Here is a 26152-nt window from a genome sequence, read left to right as displayed (position 1 = left end):
CAACACGGGTTTGATCTGCGTGGGTCCACTTATACAGACTTTTTTTTTCAGCAGTCAATACTGCAGTAGGGCATGATCTGTGGTTGGCTGAATCTGCATGCAGAACACCAGACATGGAGGAATTGTGGATACAGAGGGCTGAGTATAAGTTACATGTGGATGCTTTACTTCACTGATGGTGCACCAACTCCTGCATTGCTCAAGAGTCAACCGCATTTTCTTTTTAAGCTCAGAACTTTATGGGAGTAGAACTATCTTCTATTATCCCCATCTCCTGGTATCCAGCTTGGCTGTATTCTCACACTGGTCTCGTCTGAGAAGTTCTTGTTTGAGGAATATGAAGACAGGAAGGAGAGAAAAACTGAAACCTTCAATGCCTGCTGTTCCCTTTTCCTTCTCACACTTTCCCCAGTCAAAGGTGACATCAAGGTTCGTAGACAGCTATATCTATATCATTTTTTTTTTACTTGCAATTTTCCAGAGATACTTCAGGTTTTAATATACAATCTGAGAAATGAGAGATCTTCTTCCCTAAAGTGACTGTTTTTGTACTAAGGTTTTGGAAAAGTATCATTTCAATAAAACTTCTTTTTCTTCAAGAAGAAAAATATTTTAATTTTTGGATTAAAAGGATGAATGCTTCTAACACTTTACCTGTAATGTTTGTATATTCTTCACCTTCCACAGGAACGGCATCAAGAGGGGCAGAGGCACAGCTAAGCAGCAGACATACAGAAACCCCCCAAATCTGTTCTTTCTTCATTATGTTAATGAAGATTCAGAGATGTCTGAAATATAAAACATAGATATACCGAATGAATAGAGAGTTGATGTGGATTTATACACAGTTCAGTAGGAATCTTGTGTATTCTCATACATCTCTGTTCATGAATTCCATAAATCATATTCAAAACATGTGTGTTAGCATTCAGTATTGTAGACACACATAATTTCAATGCATATAGCTAATAATGTTCAAACACACAGGTCATATTTCAGTCTTGAAAATACACACTTAAATAGCAATAATTGAGACATGGGTAATGCTAATCAACATGACTAAGTATGTATTAAGATCCATTTTCATATGCAATTCTATTTGCCACATCTTTTTCATAACTATTCTTTTCTGAGTCAGAACTACTTTTATTTGAAATTTTCTATCATTTTTTGAATGCAACTTTCAATTTCTGATTCCTCTTTCCCTTTGCTACCATGTTCAAAACAGAAATACATTTCTAAATGTTCATCTTGCTGCTGCTGCTAAGTCACTTCAATCGTGTCCGACTCCGTGCGACCCCATGGACTGCAGCCTACCAGGCTCCTCCGTCCATGGGATTTTCCAGGCAAGAGTCCTGGAGTGGGGTGCCATTGCCTTCTCCAAATGTTCGTTTCCTTTAAAATATATTTCTGTTTTTATACAATTTCCTAACCAGATTTTCTATGAGATTGCAAACAGAACTGTTGAAAAAAGAAATGCCTTAACATTATAGCTAGTTGTTTGCTCCGATTTTTCTCCACAATTTAAGGAGTTATCTCATGCAAAAGAATTTCACAGAAAAGTGACTTTAAGTGATAAATCAACACATTTACAGCCTATAGGAAACAGATTTCAGGAGAAGAGTGAGACTTCCTGTTTCAAAATTATTTAAAGATCCATAGCAAAAAATAATGGAAAAGCACACTTAAAGGCTATTTTTCCTTTGTATTCAAAAGTGGAAGGAAATGTGTAATGTTCATGCAGCATGGGCAGAGAAAAAAGAGAGAATGCATGCACATTCTCAGTCGCTGCTGCCATTGGAATCAGGAAGGAAAGAGCAATGTTATCAGTACATGTTCACAAATGCAGGAACTGATACTCCATCAAAAACAATTTAGAGAGTATTTCGTTTATGTCTATAGTGGATCATTGCTACAGCATACATCATTAAAGTGTAGTCTTAAATAATAAATAAAGTGATAAATGACAATTTGCATTAAACTTCATTAAAATCACCAGTGAAATGGATAATCCTATTTTCTCACGACACTGCAAATATGAAAATTATATTTGGTAGCAGTGCTATATACCTTCTAAATCATATCATGAAGTACTTGAATCCATATATATATGTATTTAAATGCATGCACAAATATACATATGCACCATTGGCCTTTGACCAATATGGATTTGAACTATGTGGGTTCACTTATATGTGGATTTTTTTCAATAATAAATGCTATAGTACTACCTGATTGATGGTTGCTTGAATTTTTGGACTTGGAACTGCTGATATAAGGAAACATGACATGAAGGAATTTGCATAAGGAGGGCCTAGTCAAAACAGTATGACTGCTTTTCTTCCCGGACTAGGTTCACAAAGCTTGAACACAGAAATGATAGGGAAGTGTCCCACCGCTGAACCAATATGCTTTTTGAGATTAGCTACAGGAGATTAGCACATAATTGGTGGATTCTATAAAAGGGTCAGTAAATATGAATATGTCAAAACACTGCAAATATTAATGTAAATATCTGAGTTTAAGGGTGGAGTGGATAGGTGTAGCTCCCAGGAGAAGTGGGTTATTGCTTCCAGAAAAAAAAGGAGTTGAACAGAAATAACTATGAGTATGCTATTTAACAAGCCATAGCTAGTTACTGACTGATACAGATCTTAAATTCAAGTGAGCAAACTGCTAGTTCAGTGCTCTTTTTTCTCCATAATATTGCTTCTGAAAAGTGACCAAAAGCATTAAATAATATAATTTCTAAGAGCAACGTAGAAGACTGATTTGGGTGCACCACTGAAAAGAAATAGTACAACATGTTATAACATTCATAAAATTGCAATTTGTGGTGATCAGAGAGAACTGAATTAATTATATATTATTTTAATTTACTTATTTTTTAAATTTCCAGATGCATTACATTGCAAAGTGACAAGATAAATAACAAACCCAAACTGAAGCTGTGTACTGATTGACTCATTTCTTATTACATACTTGTACCTTTCTGCACTCTACTGTCTTAATAGCTGACCCCGTTAAAAATATGTTATTACCCAATCTAGTATCATACACAAAAATTGACTCAAGAGAATTCAACCATCTAAATGTGAAAGGTAAAACATAATAAATGTTAGGAGAAAAAACACAGGAGAATATATTTATGATGAAGTTGGCAAGCATTTTTGAATCAGGATATAGACAGCACCAATTAAATACAATAAAATACTGATAACTGTATTTCATAAGAAATTCTGTTCATCAAAGGAAACATCATTAAGATATTGAAAAGGCAAGTTGTGAGGAAGTATTTGAAATTCATATATCTTAAGATTATATATTGAAAATGTATAAAGAACTACAAATAAATATGCAATTAAAAATGGATTAAAGATTTGTTAAAGAAATTAAAATGGAGGAAGTCTAATTCAGGCTTCAGAAGCAGGACAGCAATATCAGGCCTCTGACCTGCTTCTGACCTGCCTGCACACTGCCTGCATGCTGAGCCTACTGGCAAGCACAGCAAGTCAGGCAGCACTTTAGATAAGAAATGGTCTTGAAATCTTTTAAACCCCCAGGGCCTGGCCAGCTCCTCCCTGTCCCCTCTACCCCCAGGCCTAAGAAGGCTTAAGACTCATAAGGTGAGAGAAACAGCATTGTAAAAGTTAAAGTTATACCAGAGCTGCATTTTTGCATGCAAACTGGTGACAGTATCAGGTTGTGCCCTGGGGTACAAGCGATTGCAATTTGAAGTCTTCCCAATGGGGTGGATGCACTGCCTGGGACTATTTCCCAACTGGGACTCCAGATTAGTGTGAACAAGGGACTTCCCAGCACTGTTCAAATCTGGATACTGGATGGAGGAATTTGAGGATGTATATGCTCTTATTTTTCTCTATTGTCTCTACATTTCTTCTTTTAATAATTGTATACTGAAATTAAGTTGGGCTTCCCAGGTGGCATTAGTGGTAAAGAACCTGCTGCCAATGAAGGAGATATAAGAGATACACGTCTCATCCTTGGGTCAGGAAGATCTGCTGAAGAACCGCATGGCAACCCACTCCACTGTTCTTGCCAGAAGAATCCCATCAACAGAGGAGCCTGGCGGGCTACTGTCCGTAGGGTTACAAAGAGTTAGACATGACTGAAGCAACTTAGTGTGCACACATACTGAAATTAAGTCAAATAATCTATTAAATATAAAAATTATTGTGTGTGATAAGTGGTTTCTTTTGTTAATGAACCCTTAAACCTAAAATAAAAGAAAACATTAGCAAAACAAGTCTGTATAGGAACTTTCCAATAGATTATATATATATAGCCAATAAGCATAGTAGAAGATGCTCAACATTATTACTCATCAAAAATACAAATTAGCACTATTGTGGGGGATACGACAACTAAAATGAATAAAAATTCATAATACAAAGTGTTGGTTAGGATGTGAACATTCAATTGTTGGTTGGATTATGCTATTGTCTGACTGTGTTTCCCCAAATCTTGATGTAGAATTCTAACTCTCATAAGTTTTGGTATTAGGAAGCATTTCAGAGGTAATTAGGTCATGATGGAAGGGATTAGTGTTTTTATAAAGAGATCACACAGAGGTCCCTTGTACCTTCCATCATGTAAAGTCACAGCAAGAAGGCATCAGTTGTGAACCAGGAATAGAATCTTCACTCTTAATAAATCCCATTTAATTTGTAATCTGACATCAGAAGTTGTTTAAGCAAGAGTATATTGCATATATGTGTTGAGTTAGTGACTAATTGTATATAATAATATGTTAGACACTAAGGGATATTCAAAAAACTAGAGAAAGCCTTGACCCTTAAGGAATTTATGCTCAACCAATTGAATTCTATACATAAGTAATGTTAAGTGCCAAGATAAATTGTGAGAATATCTTTGCATATACTAGGCACATAGTAGTGAACAATAAATGTAATTATTTACCTTGAATAAAAATAGTATTTATATACTGGGCAATAAACTAGAAATTCTAAGTTCAGCACTGCCAGCAATCTAAGTAATCTTTGGAAATAAATTTATGTTTATGAACCTGATTCATAAAATGCAGGACTTGAAATAGATTGTCCTTAATTTCCATTTCATTTCTAAAATTTATGCATTTGAAGTAACACATTTTACTTACTTTGCAGAATAAATTATGGTTATATTGCATAACATTTTATAGTCTCTTTAATGATAATTTGCAGCATCTATTTTATCATTTTAGTCAAGGTATGTTCTTAGAATACCAGTTAAGCAAGAATGTTATTAGTTGTTACATTAAAAAGAGTTTCATAGGCTAACATATATTTATATCTGTTTAACTTTTTATATAGGTTTCTCAACTGTAGGATTTTTAACAAACACAATATGGTAATGTGCAATGGTGTCCTCTATGGGAGATACAGAAGTGCATTTCTAAATTTTCATGTCAAATATCTATTTTCCCATAAAATATTTTTAGAAAATATCTTGAGAGATAATGCTACAGAAAATAAAAATTCAGATTTTATAAACCAGAAAAACATTAAAAAACATTATATGATTTTTCTACTAACAAAGTCCACAAAAATGGAGAGATGTTGAGAGGACAAAATTATAATTGGAATTAACAGCTAGAATGTTGCAAATCAGATTGAAATTATGAACAGAGGTTTATCAGTGGAATTAAAGATACAGGGGCAGATACCTTGAATTACTATTGATAAAACTGAATATAGAGTCATTGAATATACAGAATGTGGACAGAGGATTCAATTAAATCTTGAGTGAACTGTTGTGCTAGTCATACAACTGAGTAAATTAATGTAAGTATTGATCAGTGTGCATACTAGGGACAAATTTGGTCGGGACAGATTACATTTGAGATTGTTTTCTAAGTGGAACAATATTAAGGGCAGTTAAAGACACAAAGCAAAGCAGAAGCTGGGAAATGTTTTGCAGTATTCCCAACATCATCATGAGGTTAGATCATTTCAACAAGGGGAAAGTCTAATCCCAGCTCCTCTTTCAACGTTATCTCCTGTCAGGTTTTTTTTTTTTTTTTTTTGGTAATCACTTGACTTTATGGAAACTGCCTACTAATCCTTTGGTTCAACTGAAGCGGTTGATTCTTGAGTAAACCATACTCATTCTAGATTAGTACTTTAAATTAGTTATTTCTTGTTGTGGGAATACTCTTCTACAAGATTCCAGAATGAAAGACTCTGTCCTTCTAGTCAGAACACTTGTCAGATATCCTCTCTCCAAAAGACCTTCTTTGAGTATCATATTTTAAAAGTAACAACTACCAGTTCCTCTGTTACTGTTCAAATAACTTGTGTGTGTGTGTGTGTGTGTTTTAAGATTTTTTGTCTCTTCATTATTGAGTTGTAGGAGTTCTTTATATATTATGGACATACGTTCTTTGCCAGCTCTGTAATATGAGCAGAGTTGTGTCCTCTCCACATTCATATGTTGATATCTTAACCCGTTAGTGCCTCAGAATGTGACTGTATTTGGAGATATAAGGCTTTTGAAGAGATAATTAAGGATAAATGAGGTCCTTGCGGTGGGTCCTAATTCAATATGACTGGTGTCTTTACAAAAAAAGATGAGAACACAGACATGCCGAGAAAGACTGACTATAAATAAACCAAGGAGAGAGGGCTTAGATGAAATCAATGCAAGTGACACCTTGATCTCAAACTCTATTGCCTCCAGAACAGTGAGAAAATACATTTCTGTTGTTTAAGCCACCCATTTTGTCATAGTTTGTTCATGGCAGCTCTAGTAACCCAGCACAGACTATAAAGCATCAAATACCAGTTGTATGATTAACTAATTATGTAAAGTTGACAATATGTTTATCATTACTTTCTCTCTATTTACTAATTTATAGACTGGGTATTTTACTAAAACCTATTTCATAAGGTGTGTGGATTAAATGGAAGAGTCATTAGAATGATAACTAATTCCAGATGTCAGCTATCATAATCATTCTAAGTAATCCTTGCCATCATTTTGAGTATACTGTAAAAATGGAAGGACAATACTCATGGACCTGATTCTTTACTGAAAAGATCATCTCAGACTCTTTGAAAGTCTAAAAAATTGAAAATATAGCACTGATTTGTAAAGACCTTAGGCCCAAACTGAGAGACGTTTTTGTTCTAATTTGATTAGGAATGGCAGTTGTCATGATGGAGAGTTCGGACAAAATGTGAAGCTGTTGATTCTTGAGCTTCTTCTCCCTTCTTCTTCTGGAGAAGGGAATGGCAAACCACTTCAGTATTATTACCTTCAGAACCCAATGAACAGTATGAAAAAAAAAAAGATAGGACACTGAGATATGAACTCCCCAGGTCAGTAGGTGCCCAAAATGCTACTGGAGATCAGTGGAGAAATAACTCCAGAAGGAATGAAGAGATGTAGCCAAAGCAAAAACAACACCCAGTTGTGGATGTGACCACTGATGGAAGTAAAGTCCAGTCCTATAAAGAGCAATATTGCATAGGAACCTGGAATGTTAGGTTCATGAATCAAGGCAAATTGGAAGTGGTCAAACAGGAGATTGTAAGAATGAACATCGACATTTTAGGAATCAGAGAACTAAAATGGAGTGGAACAGATGAATTTAACTCAGATGACCATTATATCTACTACTGGGGGCAGGAATCCCTGAGAAGAAATGGAGTAGCTGTCATGGTCAACAAAAAAGTCCAAAATGCAGTACTTGGATGCAATCTCAAAAGTGGCAGAATGATCTCTGTTCTTTTCCAAGGCAAACCATTCAATATCATAGGTATCCAAGTCTATACCCCAACCAGGAATGCTGAAGAAGCTGAAGTTGAATGGTTCTATGAAGACCTACAAGACCTTCTAGACTAACACCCAAAAAATATATCCTTTTCGTTACAGTGGACTGAATTGCAAAAGTAGGAAGTCAAGAAATATTGGAGTAACAGGCAAATTTGGCCTCGGAGTGCAGAATGAAGCAGGGAAAAGGCTAATAGAGATTTCCCAAGAGAACACCCTGGTCATAGCAAATACCCTCTTCCAACAAAACAAGAGAAGACTCTACACATGGACATCACCAGATGGTCAATACCAAAATCAGATTGATGATATTCTTTGCACCCAAAGATAAGAAGCTCTATACAGTCAGCAAAAACAAGACTGGGAGCTGACTGTGGCTCAGATCATGAACTCTTTATTGCCAAACTCAGACATAAATTGAAGAAAATAGGGAAAACCACTAGACCATTCAGGTATGACCTAAATCAAATGCCTTATGATTATATAGCAGAAATGACAAATAGATTCAAGGGATTAGATCTGATAGACAGAGTGCCTGAAGAACTATGGACGGAGGTTCATGACATTGTACAGGAGACAGGGATCAAGAACATCCCCAAGAAAAAGAAGTGCAAAAAGGCAAAATGGTTGTCTGACAAGGCCTTACAAATTGCTGTGAAAAGAAGAGAAGTAAAAGGCAAAGGAGAAAAGGAAAGATATACCCATCTGAATGCAGAGTTCCAAAGAATAGCAAGGAGAGATAAGAAAGCCTTCCTCAGTGATCAATGCAAAGAAATAGAGGAAAACAATAGAATGGGAAAGACTAGAAATCTCTTCAAGAAAATTAGAGATACCAAGGAAAAGTTTCATGCAAAGATGGGCACGATAAAGGACAGAAACTGTGTGGACTAACAGAAACAGAAGATATGAAGAAGAGGTGGCAAGAATACACAGAACTGTACAAAAAACATCTCCACAACCCATATAATCACAATCGTGTGATCACTCACCTAGAGCCAGACATCCTGGAATATGAAGTCAAGTGGGCCTTAGGAAGCATCACTACCAACAAAGCTGGTGGAGGTGATGGAATTCCAGTTGAACTATTTCAAATCCTAAAGATGATGCTGTTAAAGTGTTGCATTCAATATGCCAGCAACTTTGGAAAACTCGGTCTTGGCCACAGGAATGGAAAAGGTCAGTTTTCATTCCAATCCCAAAGAAAGGCAATGCCAAAGAATGCTCGAACTACCACAAAGTTGCACTCATCTCACACTCTAGCAAAGTAATGCTCAAAATTTTCCAAGCCAGGCTTCAACAGTATGTGAACGGTGAACTTCCAGATGTTCAAGCTGGACTTAGAAAAGGCAGAGGAACCAGAGATCAAATTGCCAACATCTGCTGCCTCATCAAAAATGTAAGATAATTCCAGAAAAAACATCTATTTCTGCTTTATTGCTTATGTCAAAGCCTTTGACTGTGTGGATCACAACAAACCTTGGAGAATTCTTAAAGAGATAGGAATACCAGAATACATGATCTGCCTCCTGAGAAATCTGCATTCAGATCAGGAAGCAACAGTTAGAACTGAACGTGGATCAACAGACTTGTTCCAAGTAGGAAAAGGAGTATGTCAAGGCTGTATATTGTCACCCTGCTTATTTAACTTATATGCAGAGTACATCAGGAAAAACGCTGGGCTGGAGGAAGCACAAGCTCGAATCAAGATTGCCGGGAGAATATCAATAACCTCAAACATGCAGATGACACCAACCAAAGGGGAGAAAGTGAAGAAGAACTAAAGACCTTCTTAATGAAACTGAAAGAGGAGAGTGAAAATGTTGGCTTAAAACTCAATATTCAGAAAATGAAGATCATAGCATCTGGTCTCATCACTTCATGGCAAATAGATGGGGAAACAATGGAAACAGTGACAAACTATTTTGGGGGGCTCCAAAATTCCAAAATCACTGCAGATGGTGACTGCAGCCATGATATTATAAGACGTTTGCTCCTTGGAAGAAAAGATGACCAACCTAGACAGCATATTAAAAAGCAGAGATGCTACTTTGCCAACAAAGGTCCATCTGGACAAGGCTAAGGTTTCCCGGTAGTCATGTATGGATGCGAGAGTTGGACTATAAAGAAAGCTGAGCATGGAAGAATTGATGCTTTTGAACTGTGGTGTTGGAGGAGACTCTTGAGTGTGCCTTCGGCTTCAAAGAGTTCCAATCAATCCATCCTAAAGGATATCAATCCTGAATATTCATTGGAAGGACTGATGCTGAAGCTGTAACCCCAATACTTTGGCCACCTGATGTGAAGACCTGACTGATTTGAAAAGACCCTGACGCTGGAAAAGATTGAGCGTGGGAGAAGAATGGGAAAACAGAGGATAAGATGGTTGGATGGCATCACCAACTCGATGGACATTAGTTGAATATACTTTGGTAGCTGGCGATGGACAGGGAGGCCTGGGGCGCTGCAGTCCATGGGGTCACAAAGAGTTAGACACGATTGAGCGACTGAACTGACTGATGATAGTTGAAAGGTTAGACATACAAATCTTAATCTACAGTGAATGCTTTTGTAAGAATTCAAGTCTTTCGGAGCTAGAAATATTTTGGCAATTTAGCTTTGGTGACTGGCTGAGCACATCTCAAAGGAAATGGTAATGGGTAATGGATCAGAACCTGTGGCAAGGGTCAAAGTGCAAATAGCTCACAAAGTATGGAAGAACATAGTAAGCTGGAAGGGCTGCATTAAATGTTCACTACATCATTTTTGAAAAAGTCTATAACAACATGGAGGCAGTTATTATTCTATTCTATCATTAGTTTTGGGTACAGTCTTGTTATTTTCTCATCTTATAAATTTATCTGGAAAGAATCATGTGTTTACATATACATTATCATCACAATTCTTATATAATTTAAACTTTTTAGTTTAGACTTTCTTTATCACATATCATTGAACTTCTCCTTTTTAAAAATTTTACTCTTAAAATTAAGCCAATGAGTACTTGGCCATAGCTGAAAGAAATTTCATTTTTGCTGCTTATTTATTTGCAGCATACTAATGAAAAGACAGGGAGACAAAACATGACAACTAGGAAAATATAAAAAACTGTAACTTGAAAAAATAATTCCAATTTTCTGCTCAGCAGTAGCTAATGTCATTATCTTCTTGGTGTTTAGTGCTTCTGTCTACTCAGTTTGGCTGATCCCTGGGGGGTTGCCCCCTAAAACCTGGAGCCTGTTTTTATCTCTAACCTTTGTGTTTTCTCCAGTGTTTCTCAATTTGGGTGAATTTACGGAACCCTAATACCAAGGATAATGAATGAAGAAAGGAAACATAGGCATAAATCTATAGTAAGGGGAGGAAGAAAAGAGTCCTGTTGAGATTCTAAGTTTCCTATTTCTTTTCTTATGTTTTGAATTTACCTTTTATAAGTAGTATTTTTCAACTGAAAATCCCAAACTATTCATAACAATTAGAGTCTGTAAATGGATTTTTGTTAAATACATTTCTCACTAGACTTCCAACTCTTGTTCCTGATAGTTACTGAGCTTGCATAATCTCAGTGAGAGGTTTGAGAACCAGATTTTTCTCAGGAAAAAAGTATTTTCTAAATAAATACATTGTGAAAATGAAAATGTTTGGACAGTTTCCCAAGAGAGATCTAAGACTGTGTAACTGCATATTTGCCGGATATCAAATTTTAACAAGTCAGTACGGAGCCTTCTTTATCTCTTTATTAACTACCCACCCCTCAAATTCCACATGCCTGAGGCATTGAGTCTTCACTATAAGGGATATTTTGGCATCAGGATTTTTTTATTTATGACCCACAATTAAAATTAAGATCAAATTTCCTGAGGCTCTGGCAGTATGGTATATTCACTACATTCAGAGTGATAATAGAAGTACAAAGCTATATCATTACAAAGTATTTGCATTTTGTAATGATGTATTTAGGTAATACCTGAATGGTCTAGTGGTTTTCCCTCCTTTCTTCAATTTAAGTCTGAATTTGGTAATAAGGAGTTCATGATCTGAGCCACAGTCAGCTCCCGGTTGTTTTTGTTGACTGTATAGAGCTTCTCCATCTTTGGCTGCAGAGAATATAATCAATCTGATTTCGCTGTTGACCATCTGATGATGTCCATGTGTAGAGTCTTCTCTTGTGTTGTTGGAAGAGGGTGTTTACTATGACCAGTGCATTCTCTTGGCAAAACTCTATTAGCTTTTGCCTTGATTAAATCCGTATTTCAAGGCCAAATTTGCCTCTTACTTCAGGTGTTTCTTGACTTCCTACTTTTGCATTCCAGTCCCCTATAATGAAAAGGACATCTTTTTTGGGTGTTAGTTCTAAAAGGTCTGTAGGTCTTCATAGAACCATTCAACTTCAGCTTGTTCAGCGTTACTGGTTGAGGCATAGACTAGGATTACTGTGATATTGAATGGTTTGCCTTGGAAACGAACAGAGACCATTCTGTCATCATTTTTAAGATTACATCCAAGTACTGCATTTCAGACTCTTTTCTTGACCATGATGGCTACTCCATTTCTTCTCAGGGATTCCTGCCCACAGTAGTAGATATAATGGTCATCTGAGTTAAATTCACCCATTCCAGTTCATTTTAGTTTGCTAATTCCTAGAATGTCAACATTGACTCTTGCCATCTCCTGTTTGACCACTTCCAATTTGCCTTGATTCATGGACCTAACATTTCAGGTTCCTATGCAATACTGCTCTTTACAGCATTGGACCTTTCTTCTACCACCAATCACATCCACAAGTGGGTATTGTTTTTGCTTTGGCGCCATCCCTTCTTTCTTTCTGGAGTTATTTCTCCACAGATATCCAGTAGCATATTGGGCCCCTCTGAGCTGGGGAGTTCCTCTTTCAGTATCCTATCATTTTGCCTTTTCATACTGTTCATGGGGTTCTCAAGGCAAGAATACTGAAGTGGTTTGCTGTTCCCTTCTCCAGTGGACCACATTCTGTCAGACCTCTCCACCATGACCTGCCGGTCTTGGGTGCCCCACATGTGGCTTAGTTTCAGTGAGTTAGACAAGGCTGTGGTCCATGTGATTGGATTCACAAGTTGTCTGTGATTTGGTTTCAGGGTGTCTGCCCTCTGATGCCCTCTCACAATACCTACCATCTTACTTGGGTTTCCCTTACCTTGGATGTGGGGTATGTTTTCACGCCTGCTCCAGCAAAGTGCAGCCACTGCTCCTTACAATGGACGAGAGGTATCTCCTCACGGCTGCCCCTCATGACCCTTATGATTATACAGTGGAAGTGAGAAGTAAATTTAAGGGACTACATCTGATAGATAGAGTGCCTGATGAACTATGGACGGAGGTTCGTGACATTGTACAGGAGACAGGGATCAAGACCGTCCCCATGGAAAAGAAATGCAAACAAGCAAAATGGCTGTCTGGGGAGGCCTTAAAAATAGCTGTGAAAAGAATAGAAGTGAAAAGCAAAGGAGAAAAAGGGAGATATAAGCATTTGAATACAGAGTTCCCAAGAATAACAAGGAGAGATAAGAACGCCTTCCTCAGTGATCAATGCAAAGAAATAGAGGAAAACAACAGAATGGGAAAGATTAGAGATCTCTTCAAGAAAATTAGAGATACCAAGGAAAAGTTTCATGCAAAGATGGGCACGATAAAGGACAGAAACTGTGTGGACCTAACAGAAACAGAAGATATGAAGAAGAGGTGGCAAAAATACACAGAAGAACTGTACAAAAAAAGATCTTCATGATCAGCTATTCACTATGGTGTGATCACTCACCTAGAGCCAGACATCCTGGAATTTGAAGTCAAGTGGGCCTTAGAAAGCATTGCTATGAACAAAGCTAGTGGAGGTGATGGAATTTCAGTTGAGCTATTTCAAATCCTGAAAGATGATGCTGTGAAGTGCTGCACTCAATATGCCAGCAAATTTGGAATACTCAGCAGTGGCCACAGGACTGGAAAAGGTCAGTTTTCATTCCAACCCCAAAGAAAGGCAATGCCAAAGAATGCTCAAACTACTGCACAATTGTACTCATCTCACACACTAGTAAAGTAATGTTCAAAATTCTTCAAGCCCGGCTTCAGCAATACGTGAACAGTGAACTTCCAGATGTTCAAGCTGGTTTTAGAAAAGGCCGAGGAACCAGAGATCAAATTGCCAACATCCACTGGGTCATCAAAAAAGCAAGAGAGTTCCAGAAAAACATCTATTTTTGTTTTATTGACTATGCCAAAGCCTTTGACTGTGTGGATCACAACAAACTTTGGAAAATTCTGAGAGAGATGGGAATACCAGAACACCTGACCTGCCTTTTGAGAAACCTATATGCAGGTCAGGAAGCAATAGTTAGAAGTGGACATGGAACAACAGACTGGGTCCAAATAGGAAAAGGAGTACGTCAAGGCTGTATATTGCCACCCTGCTTATTTAACTTCTATGCAGAGTACATCATGAGAAATGCTGGACTGGAAGGAACACAAGCTGGAATCAAGATTGCCGGGAGAAATACCAACAACCTTAGATATGCAGATGACACCACCCTTATGGCAGAAAGTGAAGAGGAAACAAAAAGCCTCTTGATGAAAGTGAAAGAGAAGAGTGAAAAAGTTGTCTTAAAGTTTAACATTCAGAAAACGAAGATCATGGCATCCAGTCCCATCACTTCATGGCAAATAGATGGGGAAACAGTGGCAGACTTTATTTTGGGGGCTCCAAAATCACTGTAGATGGTGATTACAACCATGAAATTAAAAGACATTTACTCCTTGGAAGAAAAGTTATGACCAGCCTAGATAGCATATTCAAAAGCAGAGACATTACTTTGCCAACAAAGGTCCATCTAGTCAAGGCTATGGTTTTTCCAGTGGTCATGTATGGATGTGAGAGTTGGACTGTGAAGAAAGCTGAGCACTAAAAATTGTTGCTTTTGAAGTTGGAGAAGACTTTTGAGAGTTCCTTGGACTGCAATGAGATCCAACAGTCCATTCTAAAAGAGATCAGTCCTGGGTGTTCTTTGCAAGGACTGATGCTGAAGCTGAAACTCCAATACTCTGGCCACCTCTTGCAAAGAGTTGACTTATTAGAAAAGACTCTGAATCTGGGAGGGATTGGGAGCAGGAGGAGAAGGGGATGACAGAGGATGAGAAGACTGAATGGCATCATCTACTCGGAACTCCAGAAGATGGTGATGGACAAGGAGGCCTGGTGTGCTGCAGTTCATGGGGTCACAAAGAGTTGGACATGACTGAGTGACTGAACTGAACTGAACTGAATGATTTATTATTTTTTCAAGTGGTTTCTTATTTACTAGGTTACTATACCCTGACAATTATGCTGTGCAGCCAATGGGGCATTTATATTGAATTTACGTTAGAAATACCATGATTTGTTTTCCAACCTCATATGCCTAGATGGCGAGTGAGAGACAGAGGCAGGGCAGGGTCCCAAAGCATCCTTTAAATAAACAAGATTTGTGGAACAAAGACTGAATGCAATGTAGTAAACTATAAATGTATTAATTACTTAGTCTATATTTATTTCTTTTTAAAATATACTTTTATTATGACTTGAAGAATGGTTAGATAATATCACCAATGGGAATTACAGGATTAAAATTGATTTCTCAAAAAAAAAAAACCTTATTTATCTTTTTGCTAATCCCACAAGTACAGTTAATTGATGAATGCTTTTTTCCTGTGGTCACTGTTTTAATTTTTGATTCAATATGTTGCCTAAATGTTTTCTATTACTAGCTTTAATGCTACACTTCACTGGTGCTTATACTTATTATTATGTAAATATTTCCGCGTCACTCTATCCATATATATGCGTGGGGGTTTTGGCCCAAGCTTTAACAAACCATACAGAAGGGAATAGGTGATAAACCTTAGAAAAACTAGGGGCTTGCCTCTCATACCTGGGAAAAGGACACAGGTTCACCCATCGGTCAAAGCCTGAATGAATAGATTAGAACAAGCCTACACAAAGGATCATCTAAAGGAGAACTTAGAAAATCTGTTAAGTATCATATTTTCTCTTTTTTCCCAAACTTTAGAAGAAAGAGAAACCACATATACATTCATTTTATAAAATCCTGGCTAAAGATCAGTGTCAAAAAGAACAAATTCCTGTTTTATTTAAGTCTCATTTCAAACATGTAATTATAGTCAGCTCTTGAGTTATTTGGGATTAATTTTCACATTGTAGATTATGTCTTTGTTTAGAATTTCTTTCTAGATGTCTGCTTTTAAGCTACTTTTTTCCCCAGGGGGTGGATAAATTACAGTTTGTCACTTTAAAGCATAACACAAAAAGCAGTTTCCAATGAGCCTTTATTATTTCTTTCTCATTTATATTTCACACTCCCTCTAGAATAATGTTTTTAATTTATCCTCATTTGATAGGGGAAATAAATGGTGGTTCAAAATGATAAAATAACTTTTTTAAGAAAACAGCTTGTAAGTGATTGTGTAGATGTATTAAGTCTAAAGCAAATTCCTTGGTTATCACTTTATACTGTCAGATTAAGAAAAAAAAAGGTTTGGTAAAAGAAAATTTAAATATTAGTAAAGGTTATATTTGTACACCTCTCTGTGGTTTAGTGTACTTTGTTGTAATAAAAACAGTAAATACAGATTTCAAAAAGACACTGCAGATTTGATTAAGGCAGTTACCATCTTACAATGGATTTATGCTCCAAACCATGTCGGTGGTTGTAAGTTTTTGGGAACTCTGAACATGCAATATTATATTATTATTATCATAATATTATTACATGAAGTTTATGTTCATGTGACAGCTGGTTAAAAAAAAAAAAAAAGAATAAAAGAGCCTCAGTGTTTAAGGAAGGTAACCATCAATGACCTAGTCCAGGTTTGAGGTCTGGCAAAAATGCTATGTGATAGTTGCTTAGTTGTGTCCAACGCTCTGCAACCCTATGGACTGGAACCCACCAGCTTCCTCTGTCCATGTAATTCTCCAGAACAGGGGATCTTTCCAACCTAGGGATCAAACCCGAGTTTCCTGCACTGTAGGCAGATTCTTTACCACCTGAGCCACAAAGAAAGCCCTGAAGAATGTTGACTTAGACCTAATTCAAGGTAGTTTTTCTTTGCTATCACTTCAAAACAACCAAAAAGGCGTGGATAGATCTTTGTTAGGTAAGTATACAAGTGATTTTGTGGATAAAGCTCACAGCAGCTATCTTAGTCTACTGGGCTACCATAAGACAATATCTTGAACTACTCAGTTGGCCAAAATATTCATTCATATTTTTCCATAACATTTTATGGTAAAACACAAATGAGCTTTTTAACCAATACGATAGACCACTTCAACAACAGAACAAATTTCTCACACTTCTGGAGGCTGGTAAATTAAGACCAAGGCATTGGTAGGATCAGGTTCTTGGGGAGAGCTCTCTCCTTGGCTTACAGAAACTGCCTTCTATGACCTTACATGGTTTTCCTCTGTGTGTTTATATTGAGAGAGAAAGAGCTCACTCTTTCTTCTTATATAGTCATCAATTCTAGATTAGGACACCACCCTTATGACCTCAATTTAACATTAATTATCTCATATAATGGAGAATGAAATGGCAACCCATCCAGAGTTCTTGCCTTGGAAATCCCATGAACAGAGGAGCCTGGTGAGCTACAGTCCATGGGGTCACAAGAGTCAGACTTAACTTAGCCACTAAACCACCATCACCACCATCTCCTAAGAGTCCTATTTTCAAATATAATAATATTGGGTGTTATGGTTTCAACATATGAATTTGAGGTGGGAGGAACACGATTCAGTTCATAGCAGGAGTCCTCCTAGTTTCTTAAGTATCTCTAAATTTGGTGAGTAAATGTTTGAGAAGGGTAACTTCCCTTTTGTCATTAGACTGTGGGAAGAGATACAGCAGCCCTGGAGTTTGGTTTCTAATGTATAAGCCGGTTCTTTTCTTCCTGCATAATTATGGGTCACGATGTTCTATTTCTTGTTGTTTAAAATGAAGACTGAGACAATGCTGGCTATGACCTGCCACATTCCTACATAAGAAGGATGCTTAGTACCCAGTTCTGTCAAATTATGTGTTTTTGTTGGATTTTTGTTGTTATTTACAAAGAGAGGATATGTGTTTTGGGAAAATTGTTCTCTATAATCTCTTTTAGGAAGAAAGTATCAAAGTTCAGAAGAAGGAAAGACTTGGCAGGTAAAACAGACACTGACTGCTTTGCCTAATCCCCTCTCTGCTTCATTTCTCAACTGTAATCACAAATCATATGTTCCTTGTAACTTGAAATTAGAGAATAATGTTCCCTCAGCCAGTCTTGGGGGCTAAGTATGAAATTACTGAGTTTTCAAATTGAATTTTTTCATAATTTTGCATAATACAGTTTATTAAATTATCCTAGGGGCCTGAAAACTAAGATGTAGCATTTCTGCAAGATTTCAGGATAATGAGAAGTTATGATTACTACTATAAAAAAAGCTGTAGAGACACTCCTGACCTCACCAGAAAGGAAATTCTGCGGTAAATCCCTATCACAGTATTTCCTTACCTCTCCACCCCTGGAATGATGCTCTGACTCAATCTTATAAATCTATAGGTATGTTAATTTGGTATCAAATCTGTGCTCAAATGATATCTTCACATAATCCTGTCTTGAACACTTGAGACAGCCCCATGACATATTCTATTCCCTTTCATGTTTTTTTTTTTTTTTAATGACTGCATTTTCCCCTACAGAGATCAAATTGCCAACATCTGCTGGATCACTGAAAAAGCAGGAGAGTTCCAGAAAATTATCTATTTCTGCTTTATTGACTATACCAAAGCCTTTGACTGTGTGGATCACAATAAACTGTGGAAAATTCTTCAAGAGATGGGAATACCAGACCACCTGACTTGCCTCTTGAGAAACCTATATGCAGGTCAGGAAGCAACAGTTAGAACTGGACATGGAACAACAGACTGGTTCCAAATAGGGAAAGGAGTACGTCAAGGCTGTATATTGTCGCTCTGCTTATTTAACTTCTATGCAGAGTACCTCATGAGAAACGCGGGGCTGGGAAGAAACACAAGCTGGAATCAAGATTACCAGAAGAAATATCAATGAACTCAGATATGCAAGTGACACCACCCTTATGGCAGAAAGTGAAGAGGAACTAAAAAGCCTCTTGATGAAAGTGAAAGAGAAGAGTGAAAAAGTTGGCTTAAAGCTCAACATTCAGAAAACGAAGATCATGGCATCTGGTCCCATCACTTCATGGGAAATAGATGGGGAAACAGTGGCAAACTTTATTTTTTTTGGCTCCAAAATCACTTCAGATGGTGATTGCAGCCATGAAATTAAAAGATGCTTACTCCTTGGAAGAAAAGTTATGACCAGCCTAGATAGCATATTCAAAAGCAGAGACATTACTTTGCCAACAAAGGTCCATCTAGTCAAGGCTATGGTTTTTCCAGTGGTCATGTATGGATGTGAAAGTTGGACTGTGAAGAAGGCTGAGTGCCAAAGAATTTATGCTTTTGAACTGTGTCGTTTGAGAAGTCTCTTGAGAGTCCCTTGGACTGCAAGGAGATCCAACCAGTCCACCCTAAAGGATATCAGTCCTGGGTTTTCTTTGCACGGACTGGTGCTAAAGCTGAATTTCCAATACTTTGGCTACCTCATGTGAAGAGTTGACTCACTGGAAAAGACTGATGCTGGGAGGTGTTGGGAGCAGGAGGAGAAGGGGATGATAGAGGATGAGATGGCTGGATGGCATCACTGATTCGATGGACATGAGTTTGAGTGAACTGTGGAAGTTGGTGATGGGCCAGGAGGCCTGGCATACTGCAATTCACAGGGTGGCAAAGAGTTGGACACACCTGAGTGACTGAACTGAACTGAGCACATTATATATTTATTTGCTTACTATCTGTATCCTCTGTCCTTAAATGTAGCATTATATCCATTCTTTCTGGTACCTAATAGGAACTCAATAAATGTTTATGGAACACATCAATGAATTAAGGGTTCTGCAAAAATTAAAATAAAAACTCACTGGATAAATTTAAAACAAACACATAAACTAAAATTAATTAAAACTGTATGAATGAAAGGGAACATAATGAACTTCAATCACAACTTAAACCTCTGTTCAAGATGACAGTAAGTATTCAGCTAGTTATTTCTTCTTTTCTCCACCCTTAATTCTAAAAAACCCGTGCACATATTCTCTACTCATATTGTCTGCTCTTCAAATTCCTAGTCAATGGATAATAAAGAAGTCACATTAGCATCTGATCACTGATGACTTGCCATGGGGTAGATACCTGTACAGAGTCAGATGATTTGCTGGTCTATAGAGAGAGGCGTGGCGTAGACTTACAGAAAAGGTCAAATAACAAGAGCTCATTAGAAGGGTTGAAGTGGTGATCTACATTGTTTACAGACCAGTCTCTTCCCTCACTCAGGACTCTGTTTTCCTAAGTATTCCATAATCTATCAAGGAATTCCAATTGTGCCTTTGAGGTCTTAATATATGTGTTGTTTACTTCATCTAAGTGAATCTTTATTTATGACACATAATTAAAATGTGATATATTTTATCACCATAATTGACAAAATGGTCAATATCTTTTATATTTATTAATATTAAAAATGTTAATAACTGTAAAGTAAATGTAGTCACAATTTTATATGTGTATTATGTAATAATTTAGTTATAATTTTATGATACCAATTTAATTTTTCCATCCAAAAAATCTACCATATATTCTTATAACTGCAAGACTACAATAAGCTTATAAGTTCCAGGTACCTAGACGTTTTATTTTTTTCCATCTAGTCAATGAGAAAAATATATAAAAATTTTAACAGTAAAACCATCCAGAAATGGCCTATTTAATTTGTGTTTGATACAATCTAGAAATAATACACATTTTGGTTTTCATCTAAGTGATAAATCTGTATAAGTCTAGAGTAGGTACTTTATGGTGGTTAGTAGAGGCTCAGGGATGAGGAAATTGGGGAGATGTTATTTAAGGATGCACACTTTCAGCCAGTAGATAAATAAGTCATGGGGATCTAATGCACAGCTTAGTGGTTATAAACATCAAAGTTGCTAAGAGAATAGATCTTAGTTATTCCCACCACAAAAAAGAAATGATAATCATGTGACGTTATAAAGGTGTTATTCAATGCTATGGTGATAATCATATTGCAATATATAAATAAATCAACACATCATGCACTTTAAATTTACACAATGTTATATGTAAAGTATATCTCAATAAAATTTAAAAATAAGCATTCTACTTGGTGTTACTAAAATAGTATGAATCTTAGGCAAAATTTTACTATGATTATGTATTACTGCTGCTGCTGCTGCTAAGTCACTTCAGTTGTGTCCAAACCTGTGCGACCCCATAGACAGCAGCCCACCAGGCTCCCCTGTCCCTGGGATTCTCCAGGCAAGAACACTGGAGTGGGTTGCCATTTCCTTCTCCAGTGCATAAAAGTAAAAAGTGAAAGTGAAGTATTATAATATATTTAAATAAATATTTTAATCCAGAGAAGAAGCATTTTAAATATTTGTGAGACATTCATTGGAGCCACGAAATAAGATGCTCAACATATTGACATGGAGCTTATGGTAGACATCTCTATGGAGACATAAACGTGAGAAACAATATAGAAATAATTACTTCTGGAGTGCATGCAATTGATGTGATTCATAAGTACTTATGTAGCATTTGATATGAAGCAGGTGTTTTTCTAAGAGCTTTTACAAACATTAATTCACATAATCCTTACAGTGACTCAATGAGGTGAGTGTGAGGACTGGGAAGGAGCATCCTACAAGTTAACTGTGGAGAACAAGGATGAGGGAAATAGGTCTGAGAAGATTAAGAAATAGCCAGGGAAGCAAAAGGAAATGGAGGCTGTGGTGACACAGATGCTAAGTGAGTACTTTATAAAATTGTCACAAGTTGGCAATGTCTAGAACACAGAGGGTTCAAGTACAAGGGTTAAAGAAAAAAGCATGCATGGGGTTTAGTGACATGGTATTGTCTTTACCTTTGCAACACTGCAAAATAAAAGCTGGTGACCTGAGGAAGAAATTGGAACATAGGCTGTGAAAACAGCAATTAAAGATATCATTTTATAAATCTATGCTGAAAAGTGAGAGAGGGTGTTTGAAGGGAAACTTTTGTGGAAGACATAGTTTAATACATTTCTGTCACTAGAGAGGCAAAGACAAAAGCTAAAAAGAAAATTGTAAACAGACAATGAGATCCTGGACACAAGAGAAGAAGGTCTAACCCTGGCCTGAAGAAAAGAGGAACTTGTATTAAAATGAGATTTTCTTGGTGGAGAGAAAATCAGTATACATTTTCAGGTGTGCGTGTGTACATATGTTTTGTGATAGAGTTGTTGAAGAGCAGACAGAAAGCCCAAGATTTTCTTGCTGTGATTCAATTTCTATGTGAAGAAGAGGTTGAGATTTTCTGTTCAAAATATAAAAAATGGTAGACTTTTTAAAAACGTGAGGGTTTGATGTTTTCTATATATTGAAAATCTTAAAGGACTATGAGCTGCTAGAATCCCAAACTATGAATTCATAGTAATTGGTGTCTTCAAAATTCAGTGCCTCTTCCTTCTAGATTCTGAAGTTAAGCTTTTGAAGGATTCAGAGTTGGATTTTATCAACTGGACAGAGGAAAAGGACAAAAACCAAACAACAAAGTAACAAAAGTACCAAAAAGGTAGAACTTTGAGGAGTGTTGTCAAGGGGAAGTATATAAGTGGCTTGTTATTTAATAATCAACTAATAATTTTTCCTAAATGTGATACTTTCTTTGTTTAAAAAAATGTACATGATACTTTAGGGTAGTGCTATCACACTTGGGAATTTAAAAATAAGAAAATTATTAAATGTACAATCGTTTTTTTTTTAGGATAGGAAATATTATGTTTTTAAACAATGTAGATATACAACATTATGGCAATTATCAGAGACAGCAGCACATCCGCCTATCAGATGTAATACTACACAAAGTTAAGTTGGTAATTATAATGACTGGAGGATGAAGTAGGGATTAATAATGTTTAATGTGAATTTTAAAAGCTGTATACAAAAATATATATATACATTGAGGTCAACTAAACAAAAAGTGATGTTTATACAGAAAAATATGCTTCAATAAGGGAAATTAGGTTAGTGAGATTATGGATATATTTTTGTCTTTTTTTTTTAACTTTGTAAGATGTTTCAGTTATTTAATTTACTTATGCAATAACTGTTCTCTGCCACTTTTCCTTGATAGCAGGTAAGATGTGTATGTTCATAAGTCTAGTTCTCAGGGAAGGATATTCTATGCCCACCTAAGAACTGAATTTATAAATAATTAACTCTTCATTAACCCATTCAGTCTTCCCAGGCGGCACTAATGTTAAAAAAATCCACCTACCAGTGTAGGAGATGCAAGAGATAGGTTCAATCTATGGGTAGGGAACATTTCCTGGAGAAGGAAATGCAAAGAATTCTAGTATTCATGTACAGAAGAGCCTGGTGGGCTACAATCCATGCAGTCACAAAGAGCTGGACATGACTAAGCGACTGAGCATACACACACACACAACCCACATTAATCATGGCAATTCCATTTCCCTTATAGTCATTGGTTTAGATATTTTTATATGAGAAATCTCTGACCAATGAGATGAGAAAGGAAGCATGCTATCTTCCAGGGCTGGGGAACTTTTGAAAAAGACCTTTGTTCTAAAAGGAGCCATATGGGTCAGGTGCTTTGTGCCTATCCATTGTTTTGTCTGTATACGATGCCTATGACTGGAACAACCACCTTGTAATGTTGAGGTGAGTGATCCCAAGATAAAGATGACCTGCTATTAATGATGGAAAAAAAAAATGATGGAAAGCACTTAGGTCTGTTTTGAGTGAACAAATCTTAAAGCATCCTCTGTCCTTTGTATAATGTGAACTAATAAATGGCCTCATTTTTAAGCTACTCACGCTATGGATTTTTCCTTCTGGCAGCCAAATGTAACCTGACAATTATTTTGCTGTTCCTGCTTTCACAAACTGGCTATTCACCAATTTTTATTTTTTCAGTGTTTTTGATTGGAGGATGCTTGGAAGATGGGAAAATAACATCAATATTTCATTACCATAATGCTCAGGTCAGAATCCCCTTTACTTAGCATTAAATTGTTTTGTCATCAAAATAATGCTTGATGTTTCATATATGAGTCAGATTTTCAGATTATATCTTAAAACACACCCAAACTCATGATAAAATATGGGAAACAATGAAGCAAAACATTCTGAACATGCTAAGTAAATTAATATTGGAATCAAAATAAAATACAACCAAAACAACAAAAAACCAAGCCTCTCTAAATAGTTGCAGACTATTGACTCTAATCGTGTTTACTAAAAGATTGACCAATTCTTTAGGAAACATCCGTTGGATTTGACTCGTTACAGGAAGTCGTAATTCTGGAGAATTGCTCAATGTGAAATTCCTTAATGTTAGCTAATAGGCCACATCATAACATTTATCTTTATTTCAGTGTAACAATTTCAGTGATAAAAAAAGTCTGTTTCTCTCTTTTGGATAATGAAGTTGTTGTTTGGATTTTATAAATCAGGGAAATTTCCTCTAGCAATGATATGTTAAAAGCTGTTTATTGTGGAGGCCTAATTTCTTGTCAATTATAATACTATGAGAACTAAAACTTAAAAAAAAAAAATACCAGAGAAAAGAAATAGCAATGCCAGGAGAAAAATGTGAATATCTTCATGCTAATGACCAAACAACATACAACATATGTAAACCAAATTTATTTTAAAAAATTTTAAAAAGCTGAAATAAAAGGCAAGGTCACAGAATTATATTTGGCTAGAGATAAAATAAAATACAAGGATAAGTATCTGAAATATGCTGTTTTTTTTTTTTTCTTTTAATGGGGAATCAGAAACTATTTCCACCTCGAAGTATTTCATTTGCATATTGGCAGAGCTTCAACTCAAATACAGGAATTCTGACCAGCCCCTCAAAAGGGCAAATGCAAGCCTAAGAAAGACCCAAGTCAAGTACTAGTACCTCAGTCATGTCTGACTTTTTGCAACACTCTGGACTGCAGCCTGACAGGATCCCCTGACCATGGAATTCTCCAGGCAAGAAAACTGGAATGGGTTGCCATTTCTTCAGGGTATCTTCCCAGCCCAGGGATTGAACCTGGGTCTCCTGTATTGTAAGCAGATTCTTTACCATCTGAGCCACCAGGGAAGCCCAAGTAAGACCCACTATTTTCACAAATATTTTCCTTTTCCCCCCCCTGAAGTGAATTTCAGATTATTTGCGTTCTCTAGAAATTAGCAATTCATCAAATCATAGTAGGGGATTTTTAGTTTCTATTCTGGACCAAAGTCCTATAAGTAAAGTCAGTCAAGAAACTCACCAATTATTATTCTTTTAATTTTGTGTTTATATTTTTAAGAGGGAAAATAGTCTCCCTCTAAATGGCAAGAGGGAATATTAATTCTTATTACTAGTTTAGAGAAAAGAGTGAGAGATCTGGATATGGGGAAGGAAAATTGAGAAGAATTAAGAGAGAGCAAGCAAGCACAGAGATAAAGTTAAAAATGTGCCTTTTAAGTTTCTTCAGTTGTGTTAGACTCTTTGTAACCCTATGGACTGTAGCTCGCCCCAGGCTCCACTGTCCATGGGATTCTCCAGGCAAGAACACTGGAGTGGGTTCCAATGCCCTCTTCTAGGGGATCTTCCCAATTCAGGGATTGCATTGGCAGGTGCGTTCTTTACCACTAGTGCTACCTGGGAAGCCCTAAATTTAAGAATAGGGGAAATGTATACATGTAAAAATATTTATGAAATTTGTAAGTCAATTCAAAAACGAGTAGTGAATATTTTACTATAAAATATAAAGAATAAAGGAAAGTAAAATAAAAATACATAATAAAAGAAATAATGTCGAAGATTTTCCATATATAGTTGTCCATATCTACTAAAAACTCTTTAGGAACGAAGGTGGGAAGTTACTTTGTCTAGATAAACTGCTAAATTTGCAAGATCAGGCTTCCCTGATGGTTCAGTGGTAGAGAATTCTCCTGCTAAAGCATGAGACATGGGTTCTATCACTGCTCTGGGAAGATCCCACATGCCACAGAGCAATTGAGCCCCTGTGCCACAGCTATTGAGAAATATTTCTAGCTCCTGTGCTCTAGAGCCCGAGAAGCACAACTACTGAGCCCCTGTGCTGCAGCTACTGAAGCCTGTGAGCCTAGAGCCTGTACTCTGCAACAGAGAAGCCAATGCAA

The 26152-nt window shown here is 36.7% G+C and overlaps 1 protein-coding gene across 2 annotated transcripts in view; it reads right to left on the bottom strand.

The window, feature by feature from the left end:
- Positions 1-26152, bottom strand: part of TFPI (tissue factor pathway inhibitor) — an 86629-nt gene that overhangs the window by 44874 nt on the left and 15603 nt on the right. For both annotated transcript variants that reach the window (XM_069577027.1, XM_069577028.1), the window contains exon 2: positions 655-788. In XM_069577027.1, coding sequence (XP_069433128.1) covers positions 655-763 — 109 coding nt within the window. In that variant the 5' untranslated portion in view covers positions 764-788. The remainder of the gene's footprint in view (positions 1-654; positions 789-26152) is intronic.

This window comes from Ovis canadensis, chromosome 2 (genome assembly GCF_042477335.2).
Source record: "Ovis canadensis isolate MfBH-ARS-UI-01 breed Bighorn chromosome 2, ARS-UI_OviCan_v2, whole genome shotgun sequence".
Lineage (NCBI taxonomy): Eukaryota > Metazoa > Chordata > Mammalia > Artiodactyla > Bovidae > Ovis > Ovis canadensis.
This window is presented reverse-complemented; position numbering and strand designations above follow the sequence as displayed.